At 38.5% G+C, this 22,413-nt stretch overlaps 2 protein-coding genes across 13 annotated transcripts in view; one reads left to right on the top strand and one right to left on the bottom strand.

Moving 5' to 3' along the window:
• LOC306862886 (drebrin-like) overlaps positions 1-10,447 on the top strand; it is a 70,589-nt gene extending 60,142 nt beyond the window's left edge. For 6 of the 11 annotated variants that reach the window (XM_079405934.1, XM_079405935.1, XM_079405942.1 and 3 more), the window contains exons 11-14: positions 3,891-3,998; positions 5,794-6,248; positions 6,467-6,572; positions 8,052-10,447. In XM_079405934.1, the coding sequence (XP_079262060.1) occupies positions 3,891-3,998; positions 5,794-6,248; positions 6,467-6,572; positions 8,052-8,104 (722 nt within the window). In that variant the 3' untranslated portion in view covers positions 8,105-10,447. Of the gene's footprint in view, positions 1-433; positions 539-3,890; positions 3,999-5,793; positions 6,249-6,466; positions 6,573-8,051 lie in introns of all 11 variants that reach the window. The other 5 variants (XM_079405933.1, XM_079405936.1, XM_079405938.1 and 2 more) reach the window with 1 other exon arrangement.
• Positions 10,448-10,507: 60 nt separating this feature from the next.
• LOC306862109 (proline-rich protein 7-like) lies at positions 10,508-21,883 on the bottom strand. Of its 2 annotated transcripts, none has more exons than XM_079404745.1 (3): positions 21,549-21,883; positions 19,457-20,121; positions 10,508-14,546 (listed from the first exon to the last, which is right to left on the bottom strand). In XM_079404745.1, exons 2-3 carry the CDS (start codon positions 19,755-19,757, stop codon positions 14,110-14,112), a joined length of 738 nt encoding a protein of 245 aa, XP_079260871.1. In that variant the 5' UTR covers positions 19,758-20,121; positions 21,549-21,883; the 3' UTR covers positions 10,508-14,109. The 2 variants fall into 2 exon arrangements, with proteins under 2 accessions (XP_079260871.1, XP_079260872.1); XM_079404746.1 differs by having other exon boundaries at positions 13,121-14,543; positions 21,549-21,858.
• Positions 21,884-22,413: the final 530 nt, after the last annotated feature.

Below are 22,413 nucleotides of genomic sequence, written 5' to 3' on the forward strand. Positions count from 1 at the left end.
TTATTCAGAGGGTGTGAGACCATCACACTAACAACTGTTTTCTTACCTCTCTCCTTCTGCCTCACTTTTTTCTCTCCATTTCTTGGTAATTTCTTTTTTTTCTTCTGCTCACACCATCCTTTTGGTTCTTAACACATCTGTTTGATTTCCGTTTCGATATTCTGTCCATTCCATCTATCCTTCTGACGATCCTGGATCTTATTTAACCTCTACCCAACTGCTCCACATCCATCATTGCTTCTATTTTGAACTCGCACCTCTATTTCTCTAATCATTTCTCTTTTATACAAATTTCTTCCCCTCTCTATCCCTGGATTTCTTTCCTCCCGTCTATCTGGTCTGGTCTTCCTCTGTCACACCTGTGTACGTCGCTCTATGTGTGTGCGTGGGTGTCCGCGTGTCCCGCACGATGGTCCTGTCTCCCGTTTACCAGGCCGCTTGGACAGTCCATTCTTGAGGCAGCAGCACAGTCCATCCGATTGCAGCCCGTCCCCTTCTCGCACTCCGCCCCATTCACGGCGGCAGCCAGGTCCACCTGGTAGGTACTGGACAGATCTTGCTGAGGGCTACTGCATCAGCATAAGATCACAAAGTCACCAACCTAGCCTGTAGCCACCCTCCTCACTGAATTACCGTATTTCTTTTGGCTTCCTCAGCAACACTGCGCGTCTGAGAGCATTCACTGTGGCTGCACTGTACCGGATGCACCCTGGTCTTCCAGTGTCAGTATGTGCTAGTATCAAAGAGATAGTTCACCCTGAAATTAAGCATCTGTCCCCATTTACTCAACCTTGTGTCGTTCCAAACCCAAGTGACTTCGTTTCTTCTGTGGAACACTAATGCAGATGTTTTGAAGAATTTCCAAGCTGCTCTTTTCCCTAAAATGAAAGTGTGTGTGATGCTCCAAAAAAAGACAATGTCTTTTATATATATACACACACACACACACACACACCTATATATGTGTGTGTGTGTGTGTGTGTGTGTGTGTGTGTGTGTGTATTTTAACAAAACTACTTTACTGGTTATTAATATTTGAAAAAATTCTGTCCAGCCAATTAGTCAGGTGCTGCGACCAACAAAATAATGTAGTGCAACCAGCATGGAAAAACATACAGGGCAAAAAATAACATAAAACATTGAAATATTATAAGAGAGGAGTCCTAAATACATGTATTAAAAGGGTAAGGAAAATATGTTGGAACTTTTTACTTGATGGCTACACCACATGACATATTTAGAGTCATTGAAGCGACAGATCTTTTCTTCTGTATTGTGATGTACATCCAAGTGTAACGGTGTATCGAAAAAGAAATAAAAACAGAGCAGGGAATTGTTTCTTCAGAGAGTCTGTAATTTCACCAAAAGGTCAAGTTATGACATTTTGATAGAACATTATGAGGTCAAAAAAGGTATATAACATGCATTTACAAAATAGATCACTTCATTCCCACTTCAAATGTAATTTTTTACACATTGAATAGTACAGTTCAAAAAACTTTTGTCTTCTATACTGCATCTCATTGACTCATCTCCTTTTGTGTTCCATGGAAAAAAATAGAGTCTTCTGGTTCTGAAACAACATGAGAGTAAATAATGACAGAATTTAATTTTTCTGTGAATTAATAAATTAGAATTTCATTATGAAATGAGAATTGTCCCACTCTGGAGCAGGTTTAGGGTGTCCTGATGAAGACAGAACCACTTTTTAAGACACTATGTCCTCAGCTCTTACAGGTTGAACTATATGCCCAATCTCAAGTGACCATTTCCCCTTCTGTATGTCCCATCTCAAGTAACCTTCCGTTCTAGCTAACTAGACTATGGCCTTCTCAGTGTCACAATCCATTTCTTTCAATGATTTGAACCATACTGCCATTTTCTCTGGGTCCACAGTCCGTATTTGTGTTCTATACATGTTGTGCGTTGACTTTGTATTTTGCACAGGAACTAATGAGTTTGTATAATTTTGATGCTATGCCGTGGACGTTTGGAGGACTGAGACAAAGTGATTCTTTTGGTTAGGGAGATCTGGTTGAATCTCACCAATGCTACTCCCCTCATGTCCCCCTTCCTCTCCTCCCATGCTCTTTCTGACGGATAACCGGCGGCCCTGCCTGCGCCTCCTTCCGTCCTGTTGACCTGTGAGTGTATGCCACATTGCACCGCATGTGACCGTGGTCTCCGAGCCCTTGGGCTTGCATTCCGTGGACCTTGTGTGATTATGGTATTGTTTGTGATCTTTGTGGAGCTGACCTTGTGGTGTGTTTGCCTGTAAAATTAAACAGCAACACAAGGACAAATGGCGCCTACAATTATCAGTGTGTGCTATGAGGACTAAACATTGGGTCTGTACTAAGACCCAATATCTAAAGTTTATCTAGAGTGATACAGTGGATTGTACTTTTCAGAAATTTGAATTGTCACTTGGTCTGTACAACTGTTTTCCTGCTGTCAGTTTTTATGATGGTCATTGTGGTTTCATTAATTGTGTTTGTTATGTCTTGTGAGGTCTTCCTTCAGCTGTAGCTGTATTAAAGTGGCTGTATCTCCAACATTTGCATCTCAGTTTTTTGTTGCATTACAAGTTGGTGACTTCCAGTGGAAAAAGCTCAGAGGTTGCTCTTTAAGAGCTCAGGAGCCTTAATTGGGTTTTAAGTATGCTTCATCCATAGCAACTTTGTCTCAGATGTTTCTCCTGCATTTTCTAAAACAGAATTAAATGAGATGATTCTTGACATACAGTAAGAAATAGCTCAGATAATTTAGTTTTGAATTAATTTGAAAACTATTTAAGTTCGAAAATGAAATCTGACTTTTGATTGTAGACTTCTTAAAGGGGTCATGACATGGATTGTTTTATTTCATTTTAATATGTTATACATTATTTTAATATGTTCCTTGAGGGCCTGTGGTTACAAGATGACTATTCGTCGATGTCTTGCGCTGGAGGCAGTCATATGCAGTCGACTGCGCCCGGGTGACGTCACCTTGCACCTCGGATCCAAAAACAGACATTTTCTGAGGGTTATTACATAAATGCTTTTTTTAATTGATGATGAGGGCATTTTAAGTTATTTGATACAGAAGATCAAGAAAAATTTGGTTTCCCTTGTCATGACCCCTTTAATCTCTGCAAATCTGAGCATGATTTGTAATAGTTTACAGTAGATCTTCTTAGAACATATATGAGATTGTAAAAATTTATATTTGCTCTCTGTTAAATATTATTGTCCAGGAGAAACAATTGAGATATTAATGAAATCTTAACTGTGGTTGTTCATACCAGAGGGCTGGTGTGTCATTATTTAGATATCCTCAAAAATTGCAGAAGACTAATAGATTTGAGATTTTTGCTGTATGATTACATTACATCTTGTCTTATATTGACCACCTGTCACTTAAAACTCAATTAATTGAATATTTTTTTAACTTGTCAGCTTGCTTTAGCTTGTCAAGAGATCGAGAGGTCAACCTTTAGTGTTTCTGTATGTATCATTTCATAATGCCATGACACATTGGTGGATGCATATGATTATCCATGCTTAAGTGCTGTTTAAAACATTTTATTAATGAAACATATTTATTGTGCTGACATTTGTAAGTGTGTGTGCATGTTCAGAAACTACATGCATTTGTAAATTTGTGAACTAATTTTCTGCGCTGCTCACTGTGTTGTGTCTTCATGGTCACGTTGGCATGTCTGTGTTTTATTGTCATGATCACTGACGAGGGCGCTGGGAACGATGCACTTTTTTCCGACAGACAAAACACTGCTTGCTATCTGCAAACTCTGTCATCTGTGTTGTGATTGATATTTTGGCTGGTAGGAGTTGTTTGAGATTTCCTTGAGCCCAGATCAAACGTTTACCTTCTCTTTGATGTCTCAGATGACTCTACTGAAGGAATCCTCGAGCGCAGCTTGACCACTGGATGTACTCCCATCCCCAAAATTGCCATTCAGGAGGAAAAAGAGGATTTCATTCGAAAGGAGTTTGGTAAGGCCTCAAGAACAAGGGAGCTCTTTTGACTATTATCTTTTTGATATTCATTGTTTTTTCTTGATTTATATTGGGTTGGAGCTGTGGCCTAGAGGTTGGCACATTATGCTTATGGTGGGTAACATGAGTTTGAATCTTACTCGGGATGTTTCCTGATCATAAGCCCCTCGTCTCACTTATCTTATCATTAACTATTACCTTCCTCTCAATTAAAGTCTCAAAAAAGGGCAAAATGGTAATAAAAAAAATGACAAAACAATATTAATAATAAATAAAGCTGCAAGCAGCAATTAAGGGGCCAAGCACAACAGAGGCAAAATGGCTGAAAAATCCTAAATACAATCACTGGTAATATGAATGAATGGTCTATCATATGTAAATATATGAAAGCTTAGATGCAGTTTGTCATTATGCCATCAAATTTGTTGATGCAGTAAATGAAAATCATTTCGTTTATTGACACAAAATCCAAAATCTGCGTCAATTTGGTGAAAATCAGCCCAACAGTCTAGGAGGAGTTTGAAAAATAGGTTTTCAAAGAAAATCAAAATGGTCAGTTATGGCATTTTTTTCTTCAAACTTTGTGTGCCTTCAGGGCATGGTCAGTGGAAAATTGGGTTATCGTTCAACTTGGTATGTTAATTCAAAATGTAAAAACACCAGCCTTATGATTTTTGGCCAAACCATTTTTCATATCTCCTGACCATTAGGTGGCAACGTGCCAAAAATAATTTGAAGTCGTAGTATTATTATACTACTTAATATCGTATTTTTAGGATTATCATTAGTTTGTTTTATCCATGACACATTCTTGCTACCAACTTTTTGCACAGAACCTGTTTCATTGTTTTCAGCTGAGTGCTTTTTGAAAGAAAGAAAGAAAGAAAGAAACGAGGGACATACAATGCATGCATATTGTATCTGAAGCAGCTGTGAAACAGATTCTTCCACAATGTCCTCCAAAAAATAGTTAATAATTTTACAAGGACTATTTGGAATGTAAAATGTTGAATCTCAGCTTAATAATTTACACAGTTGGGAGGCTGTTATTGCTCCCTCAAAATCATCTCTTGCATGCGAACTGGCCCCTGTGATGCGGCCTGGGGCTTATTTGTTTGTCCAGGTTGTGTTTGCCTTCACAGGCAGCTGACTGATTTTTTCAGCTCATGTGTGTAAACCCTGCACTAAATGTACTTAAAAAAAGCACTTTACTGGGGCTGAATTTACTGCTCATAATCAGAACAGTAAGAAAACATACCCATAAAAATCATTGATTTTTGCCATGAATACTTCCTTAAGACGAAAGGACTGAACTGAAGTGTATTTGATATATACATTTAAACATTGTAAAAAAGTGAAATCAAGCAGCTGAGTTTACCCTTAAAATTATTTTTGTTAACCCAATATTTTCTAATTGAATATTTTGTGTAATCACATGGAACAGTTTATACCCCAAATATACTTTTTATTTTGTGAAAATTTTAACTTGATTTGACTTGAACACTAGTAAAATTGAATAAATAAACATACATTGTCACTTTAGTAAAATCAAAAGAATTGATTCAAATATTATCTGTAAAATAGATTCATATAATAAATTTTCTTTAGATGCAACAGTTAAAAAAAAAAAAAAAAACACACACTCTTTTGGGCCCCCTGGGTGTTTTAGTAATCATTGCACATACAAGTTCCATGTTCCAAATTGCTGTTCTTTGGAGTTACTGTAATTGCACAAAATGTTATTGCACAATATAGTTCCGTATTTCTTAAATTGTCTTTTTCTTTCCTCCAGCCTTTGACACTCCCAAGCAAACTCCAGTGCAGGAATCCGGCTTCGTCAAGACCTCTCCAAGTGTTTCCCCCCAGCCCAGCAGCACCGCTCCATTATCCAGCACAGACGACAGCCTGCTAGACTTGTGGGACAGTGGCCCAGCACCCGCTACGGCCCCCTCCCAGGCCCCCAGCCACATTATGGACCTGATGGAGGACACCCCGGAGCCTCATCTTGCAAGCTCCTCACCTGCTCCCCCGCAGCCTCTCCTGAGCTTCGATGAGGTGCCTGACACCCCCTACTGCACAGGCACAGAAGACGAACCCTCCAGCCTGGTGGATGTGGCCGGGCCCCACCAGATGACCCTGAGTTACCAGCAGGCCCTGCAGCATGCTTCTGGCTCTGACAGCCAGGACCTGGATGATGGACAGCTGCTGTTGACCAATGGAGACACGCTGCTTAAAGAAGGGACCCAGGTGAGCAGAACTCACTGTTAAAATGAACAATGCAATGTTGTCTTGCCCCTCATTCTCCAGCATGCTTTATATACTCATGTAGTATATATTTTTGCCACTAGATGGCAGCATGATCTCTTTTGTGACATGTGACAAAACACTAGATATGTTCAAGATGCCACATTTGCATGAAGCATTATATGTTTACATATAGCTATCATATGTTTGTGTTTGTGCAGGCCAGTGAAGGCTACTTCAGCCAATCACAGGAGGAGGATTTCGCCCAGTCAGATGACTGCACTGCAAAAGTCAACCCAACACCAGTTTTTTATAACAAACCACCAGGTGAGATCATAGTAGATTGAAGCACGTTAAATGATTTAATGATCACAATTCTTCATGTACTAAAATAACTAAAAATGAATAAAAACTATATAGCTATAAATGCAATGATATTAAACAATAAATAAAAATGATGAAAAACTTACTAAAACTTGAATAAAAATGGAATTGAAAATGGAAAAGAAGAACTAATTCAAACACTTTTTCCCGTTTTGATGCGTTTCATTCAAAACCATGACGTTGGGGTGACTTTTTCCTTTTTTTTTAAGTAGCTAATAACTTTGTTTACATTTACATTCTATTGATAATTATGTTTAGTAATGAGGAGGTAAATGAGCATTTTAGACTATTTTATTGAATAAATATTAGTGTTAGAGATACTATAGTTTATATTAATATTTTGAATTAGTTTTTAATTGTATATTTTCTGTTTTAATTTTAGTTAGTTTTAATAATTAAGTTGTGTTTTTATTTTTTATGTTTTTGTCTATATAGTTTTTATTCATTTTTATTTGAGTTTTGGCTATTTTAGTAAATCAGGTAAAACTAAATGAAAACAAAAAGCAGATTAATGGCCTTAAAACAACAAAAACTCATCTTTATTTTATATGTTAGCTACATTAGCTACTGAAGTAAAACGGAAAAAACAACTTATACAAATAACTAAAAAACTTTAACAAAGTAAACAAAAACAGAAAACATGATTCAAACTAATTCAAACAATTATTGAAAACTATTATAGTATCTCAGTGATACTAAAATAACACTACTTGACAGCCTCAGAAACAAGTGGTTGAGATATACACCAAAAATTCAAAATGACATCGTCACATTGACAGTGAAGTGACATACTGCCAAGTATGGTGAACCATACTCGGAATTCATGCTCTGCATTTAACCCATCCAATGTGCACACACACACACAGCAGTGAACACACACACACCGTAAACACACACCCGGAGCAGTGGGCAGCCATTTATGCTGCGGCGCCCGGGGAGCAGTTGGGGGTTCGGTGCCTTGCTCAAGGGCACCTCAGTCGTGGTATTGAGGGTGGAGAGAGCGCTGGACATTCACTCCCCCCACCTACAATCCCTGCCGGCCCGAGACTCGAACCCACAACCTTTGGATTACGAGCTCGACTCTCTTACCATTAGGCCACGACTTCCCCTAAACTGTAGAGCGAGCCAGCCAGGAGTCGAACCTAGAATCTTCCGATCCGTAGTCAGACGCGTTATCCATTGCGCCACTGGCCCACGGGTCAGTGGATAAATCGCCACTGGCCCACGGGTTTATATGGATAAATAATAATTAAAAAAAAAAACATTTGAATGAACTTTCCGCTTGAGATTTTCCTTTCTTGCAGATGTATGTCCTCAGGTATATGAATAAACAAGAAAAACAAGCAAATAATTACTTCTTGTTACATCACTTGGTTGCCTCAGAAAAGATCCTAATATAACGTGTTTGTCTTATTGCCGCAGAAATCGACATTACGTGCTGGGATACAGACCCTGTGATGGAAGATGATGATTAGGAGCGACTGAGGGAAAAAGAGGCGACACCTCTATGACAACTTATTTTACAACAGTTACAGAAGTCTTGCATCAATATGTTTTAGATAAATAAAACAACAATAAAAACATTAGCCACAGAAGAAAAGGACTCGGGTTATTGTTAAAGATGCCAGTGGGTATGAGCGCTCTCGGTTCGTGTATGTGTGCGTGAGTGTGTTTATTATTTATTTCAACCTTTTTTTTTCTATGCAGAGTATAGCACAGTGTGTCTCTAGCGCTCACCTGTGTTGTATCGATCCCTGTGCCTAACAGGTGTGTGTAGTAGCAGATTAGACCGTAATCAAGTTCCCTACAATCTTAGTTTTTTAGTTGAATCACATGTGTTTGAGTGTTATGCCCACAGGGGCCTTTGCTTTGAAGACTCAATCGGTCAGGGATGGTCGAACCCTCACCTTCATCGAAGCAAAGGCATGTCAGAACTCGATTTTAGCTTCAGTTGAGTCAATTGTATTTAGCAAACGGAAAATGAAGGGGGTTTATGTGATTACGAAACAATTTTGTGTTGTGCCAATTATTTTGAGTATGACGTGTTGGTGTAACGGCCTTTTAGGACTTTAGTGCCAGGTGGAATATGTATATTTTGACTACATATGAGACAATGTGTATAAACAATGGCTGAAACTGACTTTTTTTGGGGGAAAAACTTCAATAGAGCTTCGATTTGTTGAGAAATGTAGGCAATAACAGTTGTAGTGGACTACATTGGGAATTGTTTTAGTTATATATTCGGTAGTGTGCGTATTTGTATCATTATTGGAAAGGCTCAGGCCTGAAACATACTCTACGTAAGTATGCAAATGCTGACGCGAATACAAGTGTGTAGTCCCGCTGTACATATCGGCATGCGACCTTACTGTGTTGTTAAAAGATCAGTAGTTTAAAATGAAAATTTTGTCATTCTGTTTTGCAGAATAAAGTAAGTCATACAATTTTTGGAACAATATGAGGGTGAATAAACGATGACACAATTTTCATTTAAGAAGCCCAAATATTTACCTTCAAATCACTATTATTCAAATATCTAGCTAGAAACGTGTAGCTTACCAGGGTTCAAACTGTCACTTTATTATGACAGTAGTCAACGTATTATGGTCGTTTTTGTCTTACAAAAGTCGGTTTACGCTAATGCTAGCTATAGCACCCCATGTGACAGTGCTGAGAATGCTGTGCTTAGCGTTCAAACACATTTTAGCAAGCTGCGACGAGTGAAATCAAAGCATTTGCATTCATTTACTTGCATAGAGTATGGTTTCGACCTTTTTTTTGTGGATGTTATTCTTAACCTTTTAAATTAGTTTTATGCTCCAAGGGAAGGAAATTCTTTATAATCTCAGATTTGAAGCCACGGTAACTCATATTATAATATGACCCTTATAAGCTTCTTTTTATGTTGTTGCTAGTTAACCCAGGACTTTCTTCAGAGTAATGTGACCTTAGCAAGTCCAACAATTTGTAAACGCGTTTTTATGAACCTAAAATTACTATAAACCTTTAAAGAAAATTTGGATTTGTATCTGACTTTTACACAAAGACAAATGCAAGGCCACGTCGCCTTGCTCAAAGGCAGAATGGTGAGAGATTATCTCACTTATTCAACACTGACTCAACCTGTAATCTTTGTTGTACCAGCCCACATCCTTGACTGCTAAGTTATCACCACCCACTGTCCCGGCCTTGACTGACCACTGTCTTCCTCATACTTTTAGTCAAGTTGTAAAGCGGCTTCGTAACATCTTGGTTTTACAAAGGATTTTTGGAGTGGAAAAGCAAGCAATAAGACTAAACCAATAGTATTGTTCTGTAAATAGGTCTAATTTTATGCTCATGTAAAATGTACTACAATCACTAAGACTGATTCACCACCATGAAAAACGGGGGTTGGTGTACGTTTGGATTGGGTTTCTTATGTTTTTTCGAAAAAGGTCGCTCAGTATGAAACCTAATAGGAAGTAACCCGCATCTTTAACAGTAACTTAGCCCCTTTTGAAATAACTTCTATGTATTCCTGTTCACCCTCCTACCTCCTTAGTAGTGATTATTACTCTCTTTCTCCCTCAAACTACTAGGAGACTACTACTACTACCACTACTATTATTATTATTACTACTACTGTTCTACAGTAATTTCTTCTTTGCCCCTGAAGCAAGGCTTAGCGACTCCTGAAAGTTCTTTTTTAATTATTTTTTTTCTATCTCTTCCTTTTTCCGTCCGCTTCTCACACGCTGTTTTTGAAACAAGCACAAGATCTTTTGTGACATGCTATGTGCTTATGTATGTTAATAAAAGACTTTAAAATCCTTCAGAAAATTGTGGACTTGTGTACGTTTTTTTTATCTGCAACAAAACAGACACAGAAATGTTGAAACAGTGTCATAACTAGACTTTGCATCTCAGTTTTATTAATCAGATATCAGGTATTCACTGGCCCTGTTTGTGTATTGTGTATATTTTTAGAAAACAAACCAAAATTACTCATATGAGCTTGGAAATACTGTACATAGCAGCTATGAAATAGTACAGCTCCGACTGTAGCGTGGCCGCACACACAAGCACACTTTGCAAGCTACATGAACATTGCATGAAACACTTTCACAGTTTGCCATTCACAGTTCATGTGACGGAGAAAGAAATTGTGCTATTGAGAATTTGGAGTGTAAATTTGGTGTCAAATGGGGACAAAACTGAGTTTAAATTGAGACTCTTACCAGATCAAAAGACAAACTCCCTTTTGATTGATAGATCAGAGCCTCTTTATGATGGCTTTCATTGAAAATGGCACAAATGGGGTACATTTGGTACATAATATGTCTCATATATGCTAATTTGCAAACCACAATCCACTTATCATAGTGGATGTGAGAAGGCTGTGTACCAGAGCAGTGACGGTACTGCTCACTTCATCTATGCAAACAGAGTCACACGGCTCTTCTACGGTCTCTTAGCAACACATTGCTGGCAGAGAGACTACCGTTTACATCTCTGTCTTTAGCTTCTGTTGTGATATAACAATCTAGAGAGTAAAAGCAGATACAGTCATTTTAAACAGCAATATTCTCCCAAAATAATCATCAAACCTTTCCCTTAGATTAATTTAAGTATTTTGGGGCTGTAGCCATTTTTGAATGCTGTAGTGTAACCTAGCAGGATGTTTTTGAAATGACAGTAAAGTGCTGTAAATTTAATTGATTGTCTTTCTACAATATCGTATTTTAGTCTGTTGCAAAAATATGAATATTTCACCTGAACTGATCCATTTTTTAACGGAACATTACAGGGCATTATTTTTTTATTTCAAATAGAAATAAAAATGTGGTGTACTTTGGCCTTGAAATTGTACTCAAGGTAAACTTTCATTGTCAAATTTTACAGAAAAAATCTTTTTTCCTCGTTTCAATTTCCAATATTCAACACAGACACTATTTTATCCTCGTATGGATGAAATTTGAAAAGTAATCAATATATTCTTCATTTAATTGCATTATGTAATTTAGTCTTCACAGGTTATTAACGAAGCAGGGAACAATGCCTCGTACACCAAGTCTTTATGACGTGGGATGTGGGACGTATGTTTCCTTTATGCTTTTGTTATTTTCGGGCGGTTTAGTAATGGCTGCGCAATTAAAAAATAATGAAGCAAACACATCACTATGATGTAGTAAAAGCATTGTGCTGAATGTGTGCCCACATACACCGCTAATTGCTTTTTCACATTTCCAAAATGGAGTTTATTTTAATCAAATGTCATTTGAAAGCATCCAGCACATGTATGAAAGCAGAGTTTTATGCCAGGAAGCTGACAAAGACAGCCATTAGATGGATTGAGGTAGAATCGTTTGAGGGCATGGAAACATACATAATAGAAATGATGGCAATAAAAGGACAAAATGAAATCAAGCATTTTCACAATGTAGCAATCACTACATTGATGACGAAAAACAGCCTAGCAAAAGGCATTCAGTCGGTCTAACTCTGAGAAGCACCAGTTTATAAATGGAATTTGTTGAATAAATGCCAGAAATCCCACATGTGGCTGCTACAACAGCATGGAGTAACGTGGGCAACATGGTGATGCGTGAAAATGTTGACAAATCCTATTTGCAGGTCATTACAAACAAGGTCCTATCTTCAATCTGATGAGCACTTTAGGAGGATGGATTTCATAAAAAAAAAAAAACACATGAAATAAAAGGCAGTTCCTCAATGTACCCGCATGGTCTAATGCAGCGGTAGGCAATGTCGGTCCTGGAGTGCCGATGTCCTGCAGAGTTTAGCGCCAACCCTGAAAAAAACCTGCCTGTAGCCTTAGTAATTCAGAAGACCTTGATTAGCTTGTTCAGGTGTGTTTGATTAGGGTTGGAGCTAAACTCTACAGGACAGCGGCACTCCAGGACCGGCGTTGCCTACCCCTGGTCTAATGCATTAAAGGGGTCATGAACTGAGAAATTCTCTTGATCTTTTAACATATAAGAGGTCATTGTACTATGAAAACATCCTGTAAGTTTCAGAACTCAAAACGTTCTTGTTACTCTAAAAACAGCTTATATTGAAGCTAGTCTGCCAAACGGCAGCTTGTAGAATGAGCCACTTAATTTACATTATAGTGTGGCTAAACACAGCCTCTGCAGAGGAAGATCAACGCCTGCTTCTACATCGCTTCCTGTTTAGCCCCGCCCAACGATTGCGCATATAGCTTAAATAACGAGAGAGGCAAACACAGGTCTACACAGAAACCAAACGATAAAGATACTCCGAAGAAAACAAGAAGCTGTGCTGTGCCAAGCTGTGGAAAAAGTCTTTGCATTGCCTTCCTTCTGATCCTAACATTAGAAAAGAGTGGATGAACTTTAGTTTTAATGAAGTTCCAGATCGTGTCAGTAAGAACTTGGTCCTTTTGTTAACTTCATTTTACCATGGATTTGTTTACAAACAAAGCACAATTCGACGTGGGATTTTGAGAAAGATTGAAATTAAAAGACCATGCTTTGCCAACTTTATTGGATTCGACAGTAATGTTGCACCACACAAGTATGAGTAACTGTTTTCATTACCTGGTCACTATTGCTTTGTCTGAGGTCGTTTGATATGTACTGAGTATTTATGCGTTTTTACCTAATCATAGCAGCGTTCATCTCTGAAGGATATACTGTCAAACATACACAACTGTTTGCCTATCATAGCAGTGGGTGTTTACTTATGAATCTACACTTTAAAAACATGACAAAAAATAGCCTATTAACTTCTAAATTATGATGTTTTTTTGTAAAAAATCTTGAGGGACCTCAGAGAACAGTGCAAAATAATAAAAAAAGGCAGCTCATGACCCCTTTAAGCTGTGAGAGACAACTTTTTTTCCAATGGGCATTACAGACATGTTTCAAAAATTGCAATTCTTTAGCCAACTTCCTTTTGAGGATTTTCTGTCCACACCCAAAGTTCAGGCTCCTTCTTGAGAAAAGAACTGGCAGAAAATCCAAAAAGAGATGCCAGGTATTGTTTCCCAGTTTATGAAAAAATTTTGTACAGCTGAGCAGCATTGTGTAGCTACAGTACGGACCTACCACTGTCATTTCAACATGTCGCACTTCTGTATTTTACCCCGTGTCACAAGGGCAGGGTTTGAAATGTCATTTGTATTATATCAGTGAGCCGAAGAAGAGATGATGTGAGGGGCTAGGTGTTGGTGGGCTGCAGACAGCTCCCTGGAGCCATGGCAACAGCATTCACATAATAGCTGCAGCTCTGCGTCAGGCGGAGATGCCACGGAGAGCAAGGAGGAGGACAAGAGAGAAAAGCGAGTTTGATGGATCTGCAAATGAACCCCTGAACAAAGCTGAATCATCCTGAACTGATGGGGCCCCCAAAATACAGAGTTTGAAATACCTCTTGCAGACTCTTCAGACCACGAATGACTCAGCATTGTGAGTGTTCATCTCAGAAAGTGGTCCGGAGGTCTATTTTTGTGGCCTCATACCGCTGTACTCCGACCCAAAAGTGGAAAGGCTGTGGGCAAACCATAGTGTTGATCAAGACCACGGAGTCCCCGCAAGCCCAAGTCTGTGTGAGTTCGGCCCTCACGAGGCATGGTGGCGATGGCAGAGGCCTGAGGCTCGACAGGCAGGTTGTTGTGGTTAAGGTCCATGGTGGACAGGAGGTGCCCAAGTGAGTCCCAGCGTCTAGCCGAAGGCAGGCGTATGAGGGAGGAGTAGCCACGTTCTGGAAACACGGTCACGGGGGCCATCTTGCTGGTCTCGGACTCCTGGTGCTCCCTGGAGAACCTGGATGAAGGTTTGGTGTAAGTTCCTCCCCTGGGGTCCGCCAGAACCTCACTGTAAGGGGGTGGTGGGTCCTCCATCAATACAGCCTCTTCGTAGCAGGGAGGTTTTCCAAAGACATCTGTGTCTGCTGAGAAAAACAAATGGTTCACTAAAGAACAGGAAGTACACTGCAAGCTGCACCAAATGTACAAGATTTTAGCGACAAAGTCCTTCACATGTACGCTTATAAGAACTATTGTGGCCCTTTCTTTTTCCAAGTCAGCCCAGACGTCATTAATTATATGCAATCACACAACTTATCAGATAAAAAACCTCTTCATGAAGTTATCAGAGGGCATTAGACAACATAAATGTATATTTTATCAGGAGAGGGTAGAAGAACTGAAGCTTTTATCATTTCCTCCAAGGTCACCTCTCACTCCTAGATGAAAGCTAGGATAGATTTTCTCCTGTCGAGGGAAGAGATAAACCAGCATATAGAGGCCCCTCCCCCCCATCCGCTGTGCAAAAAAAATAAAACAATTTTTTTGAGTCCTAGGGGCTAGCAATGCCATGTGGAAGCACTTAGCTTATAGGCTCTTCGTAATTAGCATGTGTTCTGATATAGGACTGCAGCAAATGGAGGTGGTGCTTCTTAAACTGCACTGCAAACCCAACTTGCACAGAAAACCAAATTTTGACATTTTCTGAAGACAATGTAAATGGTGCTTGCCCATGCAAACGCCAATATGCACAAAAAGGTTCTGAGTGGTTGTTAGCAGGTGACTAAACCATTTTTGGTGGTTGCAAGATGATTGATAGGGTGTTCTGGATAGATAACACATTGCTATGCTGTTAGTAGGGAATTTGAGCTGGTTTCAAGGGTGCTGCTAAAGGTTGCTGGGATGTCAAAAGAGCCTAAAGGGTGGAATACATTTTTTAAGATTTGGAGTTTGGATGCATTAATACTAGCTGCCAAAAGTCAAAGTGATTTTAACAGATTTCACAGAAAATTGTATTATGGGCACAGCCGTTTTTAGCTTCAGACTATGATTCCTTTAAGTCAGAGGATATCAAACATGTTTGATATTTTGAGCCGATTTTAGAACACACATTGTTTTTATTTGTCATGTGTCTCCTAGCAACAAGGCACATTTCTACAGTATGTCAGTTTGTTGTGTTCAGAACGACTTGAAAGTATGTGTGATCCTCAGTACTTTAGTGTATGATGCCTAGTTGTTGCGTTTTCTTTTATTTTTGGTAGCCATTTACAAAGTCAGTGAGGGTTTCATACCTAGTGTTTTAGATGATGTTTAAAAGTTGTGTAGTGAATTCTAGCCTTTTTAGTCTCAATCATATTCTGATTCCTAAATATGGCCATTCATACATTCTTCAAAACGTTGAAAAACAATGTCCCATGTAGGTTCGGGGGTAGATATGGCCAGTCTAAGCAACGCAATTTGAAATAACATTCATATTCAAAACACAAACAGAGCAAAGCTAGTCTAAAGGCTGGAATACACTACACGACTTTTAAAATCTGAACAGATCAATAAACTTACCGACTTTGTAAATAGTGACAAAGGAAAACTGGGCATCATACACTATGTGACCGAGGATCATACACTACCAGACTTTAAAGTTGTTCCGATCACAACGAAACGTGCACCTTGTTGCTAGGAGACTCATGACAAATGAAAACGTGTGTTCTAAAATCGGTTGAAAATATCAAACATGTTTGATATCCTCCGACTGGATAGAATCAAAGTCTGAAGCTAAAAAATCGGAGTCTGTGATATCATATGCATCATACACTACGCAATTTTCTGTGGAGTCTGTCAGCTGTAATCTGCAGACTGGCTCTGACTTTCCTCAACTAGCGTCAACTTGTTCAGACTAAACAAGGTCAGTTCCAGACACTCTATCGTGTTCAAACCTGCTTATAACATTGACAAAAACTGCATTTATCTTTAATTCTCAAAGACAATGTTACAGCAGAGAGGTCCTAGAGGTGATTTGGAATTTATTCATATACAATATTAAATACATTCTTTGGGGAAATTTACTTATCGTAGATGGTGGTTTGAAGGTATAATATTATTTCAAATTTCTTTATTAGATTTTCTGCATGGAATATCAACTCGACAAATTACAACATTAATTTTATAAAATTATCCTCACTAAACACTTCCCTCCCTCAACAACCTATAACTTCCCATGGGGGAAAAAAAGGGGAAAAAAGAAAAATTAATTAATTAAAAAAGCATGAATAAAAATTTAATGTTTTTATGTTAATGCTCAGCTTAAGTATCAAGACAGTTAGTCAGCAGATAATCTAAAAAGGGGCGCCACACCTTGTCAAAGGTCTTTAAAGAACCAGTGAGTGACAGTAACTTCTTTTAGCCATGTATCAAAGGTAGGGGGTGAGACGTACTTCCACTTTAAAAGGATGAGACGGCTTGCTAGTAAAGTAGTAAAGGCTAAAGCCTTTTGGGCCATTACTGAAAGGTTAACATCTACTGCCAACCCAAAAATGGCCAAAAGTGGATTTGTATCAATATCTATGTCGAAGGCATCTTTCAAAGTTTGAAATATTTTAGTCCAATAATCAAATAATTTAGGGCATTCCCACAACATGTGAATGAGATCTACTGGTGATTGCTTGCACCTATTACATGCATTGATGACAGAGGGGTATATTTTAGCAAGTCTAGCATTAGTATAGTAAACCCTATGTAGAATCTTACATTGTATAAGCCCTGAACACAACAAACTGACATACTGTTCTTCGTACGCCGCTAACTCAATTTGATTGTTGACGTTATCGCTTGACCTTGGATCATTTGGTTCTTCGAAGCTCATCCCGGACTTGCTGTCATAGCAACAGGTCTGTAAGCTTAAACCTGCTCGGGAGCAGGCTTATTTCATGTAAACAGGATTAGATTGCATCTTTTTAAGCAGAATTGATACTTAAAATGTCCCAGCCACCTTAAACACTTTATTACAAGAGTACCCTACTGGTCCAGGGACAATAATTTAAAATAATAATAATTAAAAAAATTTATTTGAAAATAATATTGTGTAGTCTATAATACTATAGACGCAACCAGTTATACTCATTGAAAGATTTATTAGTGATGAAATAATTACTTTATATAATTGTATTGGAGTCTTACACACATGCTATACAGTTATGATGACAGCTATTATGGGAGTGGCTTGATGGAGCGCAGGAGATGCAGATAATTTGATCTCTAAGAAACTTTAATTAATGCTGTCACATAAGAAATCTGCTTCAAAGATAAAATTAAATGATTTGCTAATACAACAATGGGTCCCACATTTTATATTAGGTGGCCTTAACTACTATGTACTTACATTTAAATTAATAATTTGGTACAATGCACTTATTGTGTACATACATGTTTTTACATTGTACTTATATTTAAAAAAATACCTATATGTAATTACATCTGTAATTAATCTGTAATTTTCATTTATAATTACACTGTTGATACATCCCTTACACCTTGATCCACCCTTAAACCTACCCATACCACCAAATATGTGCCTAACCTTACCCGTATCCCACCTCAATAGCAGCAAAAGTGTTTAGCAAGACAATATGAACAATATGAACACAATAAGTACTATTTACTTACTACAGTAAATTGTACTTATTTTTTGATATAAGTACATAGTAGTTAAGGCCACCTAATATAAAGTGTGACTCAACATTGAAATAAAAATATAAAGCCTGTACAAATACTAGAAATCACGAATATAAATAACTGGGAATCATTAAAAAAAAAACAAATAAATTAAGAACCGTGCACATTTATCTATTGAAAATACCGCTCCCATCAATGGTCTTTATGCCCTTATCGAACCATATTCGGAACGGCTCATCCATAATGGATGGTGCAAAACAAAACAAAAAATTGAGTCCATATCTTAACTGAGTGGGATACTACTAAATTTGAACTAAAATTGGCAGGTAAAGGTAACTGAGAGGCTATAACAGTGTTCAGAGAGAGGCGTGCTGAGGACTGTTCTGGGTAAGCCCAACAAGGTCAGAATTTATGTTGTTCCTCCACCTTGGACTTTGTATACCTTATATACCTAATATTAAAACAGTATATTAAAAACCACTGCATATTCTTTAAAACTTTAGATTAAATCAAATACAATTTTCTTGTACGGTGCCCAAGGCGTCACAGGGGACATAATGAGCCTGTTGTTGTAAAGTGATACAAAGTCTCTTTAAAGAGCACAATTCTCTCTGACTCTTACTCTATTGTGACCTGACTTATTACTCAGACCTTGTTTTAATGTGTGGTCATCCATCCTGTGTGTTTGGCACAGGTTTAAAGGGACATTCTTCACCCATGGCCAGGGATCCACCAACACTGGCAGTCTGCCTGTCTGCCAAAGCACATGATTAGCCCAGCTCTAATGCTGCTAGCTCAATGCTGTACTCGCCTGCCTACACAACACCCACACAAGACTCACTGTTACCATGTCATACATGAAAGAATGCAGCTCAGCCTGCCCTTGCTGTGTGAGGTGTTTTGAGTGGTACAGCTCAAGATGGACGATCGTTGTTGCTTGAAACACAACATGCTTAATGTATTAATAAAGGTGTAGCATCCTGTATTTGGTTATTGGATTTTGCTGACTGCTATATAAAAGATGATAATACTTAATTGGATTGGAAAGGTGTCCAAGTTCACTTTGACAAGTTTAAAAAGCTTAAAGTTTAAAAATGTTGTAAAGGCATTGTGTACTTTAAATGCTTTAACATCTAGCCTATATAGCATTATCGTTAAATAGGAATTTTAATCAGGTTATGTCTGATTATTAAAACACGTGGAGCACTAAAGTTAAAACAGGCTAAGGGACTGTGCCGAGTTTAGTGGATGTAGCTTAAAATCTCTAGTGGGGTAAGAGCCAAAAAGGTGAGATGTATTTTAAATAGTAAAATACTTATATTTTTATAAATATCTCTGACTGTGGACAAAAATGCATTGGATGATTGCGCTTGTTTAAACATCCTACCTTCAGGGACAGTCCAGTTTGCCTGAGGGAGAGTGTGTGTTACAGGCGGCTGTGGAGACATCATTTGAATGGGTGGGCAGAACTGAGGGGGCTCCCTAAGAGGATATCCCCCTCCAGTGCACTCCAGAGGCTCCATCTCCAGTGCCCGCAGGCACTGTTCCCTTAGCCTCTCTTCACGTCGTCGCTTCAGCTTGCGCTGGGCGAAGCTGCAAAAGCAGCAAAGCATGACAATGAAAGCCCAGATCAGCCAGAAGCCGGCAAAGCACGCCAGAAACGTATAGGTGCCCTGCGACATCACCATGATTATCACCTTGATGAGGTTTGGGCCCTCCAGGATCCAGTGGGAAGATTTAAAGTCTGATTATGTTGAGAAGTTCACTCACCAAGTCTCATAGCTACATTTTCTCAAAGTTAACCAGAGGTCAGTTTGAATTGTGTTCCATTAAAATGCAAGATGCAAACGGGAAACTGAAGAGGCACTTTTCGACGGTCTGCCAGGGCCTCTTTTACAAGAAGAAATGAATATCTGCAGATGCTATTTTCCTGACAGCTGGTGCAATGAGGGAATGCTAAAGTCTCACAGTGCCTGGGTCTCCTCCTGTGTTGTGATCCTCCGCTGAGCAGATCACGGCTCTTCAGATCTCCAGAGGACATCGGCAGTCACGCTGCTCAACAAAGGGAAAGAACATAGAAGGGGGCAACCGTCATAAGTTATGAACTTGTCATATTTTCAAAACACAGACCTTTAATATTTCACACACAGTGACCCATTTCATAATTAACCTCAGCTGTTCAAGCAGAACTCGCACAATGACTTTAGGGGGTAAGTATCAATTTCGTACATTGAGAAAGTGGGAGTACACATAGTTTTCCAGAAAGATTGTGAGGAAACGGTGTTAACAGCATGAAGTTTCATTTACTAATGTATTTTGAGATGCTTGAACATTAACGATGGCTTTCAACATGGCACCTCTTCGTCTGTTAATGATAGCTCTCGACTGCCAACAAACAAAATGCCATTTTAACTTATATAACCTGCTCTGATCTTGTCAAATGATCTATTAAAACTTTTTCCCCACACTCATTTACATCTCTATCCAAATAAGATCTTGGTGACCTTGAGGAAATAGATTAAATCTTTGTCCTGCTTCATTGGCATTTTCTTTTTGGTTTTCCTACTACATGTGGTCATCCATTTCTGACTGCATCAACATACTGCCTTAAAATTGATTCAGTTATGTCATCTTTGGAGGACATAACCTATAGATTACCTGAAAGAACTGCATTACACTGGAAACAAGTATCGGTTGATAAATAATGGTTGATTCCTAAAATTTTACCTATGGAACCCCCGATTCCTGATTTAGTGTCCGTTATGTTTAGCATAACTACCTACCTTGGTAGGCATTCAGTTTAGAGGAATGGTCAGAGAACTCTATTAAACACTGGCTTTTTATTATTATTATTATTATTTTACATGAACGAGGAGGAGGCTTTCATTGCCTCTTACTTAACTGAATAAGAAATGTGACTTTGCCTAACCTCAATAATGTCCCCAATTATCACAATGTCATTGATATAAACGAATAATGCATTTCATAATATTGTAGGCATCTTTAAAAATAGGCTAAATAAATAAATACTAGAACCTTCACTATTTGATTAAAATTATATAATGTTTTATGATATAACCAAAGACATTTCAGAAAAAGAATAAGAGGACTGTGGTGTAAATTTAATGTTTGGTAAGCTTATATCTCCAGTCCTTACAATAAATGAACAAATACATAAACAATCCAATAATGCCCGTCGTTTAATATGCATGCAATGATGTGCAGTCTCTCAGGTGGGTGATATTTGTGTGGAAAAATTGGAAATGACAGATGAACACAGTATTATATATTACGAACAGTGGGGGGGGGGGGGGGGGGGGGGGATAAAAATAAATCAAGGACATGAAAATATTAACTTCTGCATCACCATTGAGCTTTATTAGGCGTATACATTCGCTTTTTCATAATACCTTTAATCACCAATATATTACATGTTCGTAATTTTAAACAAATACATATGTCTCTAAGCTCGTACTTACACGATAAGCGTCTTCCAGTCACGATGAGTTCATTTTCAGACGCGTGACACCGTTTCAATGGACTGGACGTGACTCAATCCAAATAAAGTAGCGGTAGTTGTCAGTGGCACAGAATATTAACAGCAGACTTGTTCATAGAGGAGTGTGTTCTTTCGTGTCTTCACTAATGTTTACCTGGATAAACAGAAAGCGTTTCGAGTTCCGCGTCATTCCTTGAGGTCGTGATGCGCGCGGTGGTTAATGGACACCTGTAATTGACGCGCGCGCGTCATGAAACACCCACATTGGCACTCCGCGCGCGATGCTCTGCTGCTGTCACGAGGACTCTGTGTATCAAATTGAGAATAACGGTTCTCCAAACAAACTGACATGATCGCTCCTCCTTTTTAACTGTTTGTAGAACAAAGCAATCGAAGTGGCACGATTTTGTCTGAATAGGCTTGTTTGTTGTGTTTACTGTGATCAGTAATCTCTTCGGTTGTTGGTGGTGTGACTGTTTAAGGTGTAGGCTACTTAAATATTTTTAAACATTAATTTTCACATGGACGGTTTACCTTTAAAATACATTAATATTAATTATGCTCAAAACATTCTGTATAGGTGTATCTCAACCCTGTTCCTGGAGGCACACCAACAGTATACATTTTGGATTTCTCCCTTGACTAAACCCATCCATTTTTGGGGCTTCTACTAGTGGACTAATAAATTTATTCAGGTGTGTTTGATTAGAAATAGTTTGGATGTTAGTGATGAGGCGCCTCCAGGAACAGGGTTGGGAAACACTGCTGTATAGATTGCAACAGCAGCCTTTGTTCCTTAAGCATTTTTTCCCATTGGGATTTTATAAAGCTCAGAGGTGAATCAC

This window comes from Barbus barbus, assembly GCF_936440315.1.
Source record: "Barbus barbus genome assembly, chromosome: 43".
In the NCBI taxonomy this organism is placed as follows: Eukaryota; Metazoa; Chordata; class Actinopteri; order Cypriniformes; family Cyprinidae; genus Barbus; species Barbus barbus.

Bases quoted from the DNA above. Each gene is read 5' to 3' on its own strand.
- LOC306862109 (XM_079404745.1), bottom strand. From the start codon at position 19,757: ATGGTGATGTCGCAGGGCACCTATACGTTTCTGGCGTGCTTTGCCGGC. The intron at 14,547-19,456 runs GTAGGATGTTTA...TGTTTTTCTCAG, and splicing joins AAACTGGACTGTCCCTGAAG to CAGACACAGATGTCTTTGGA.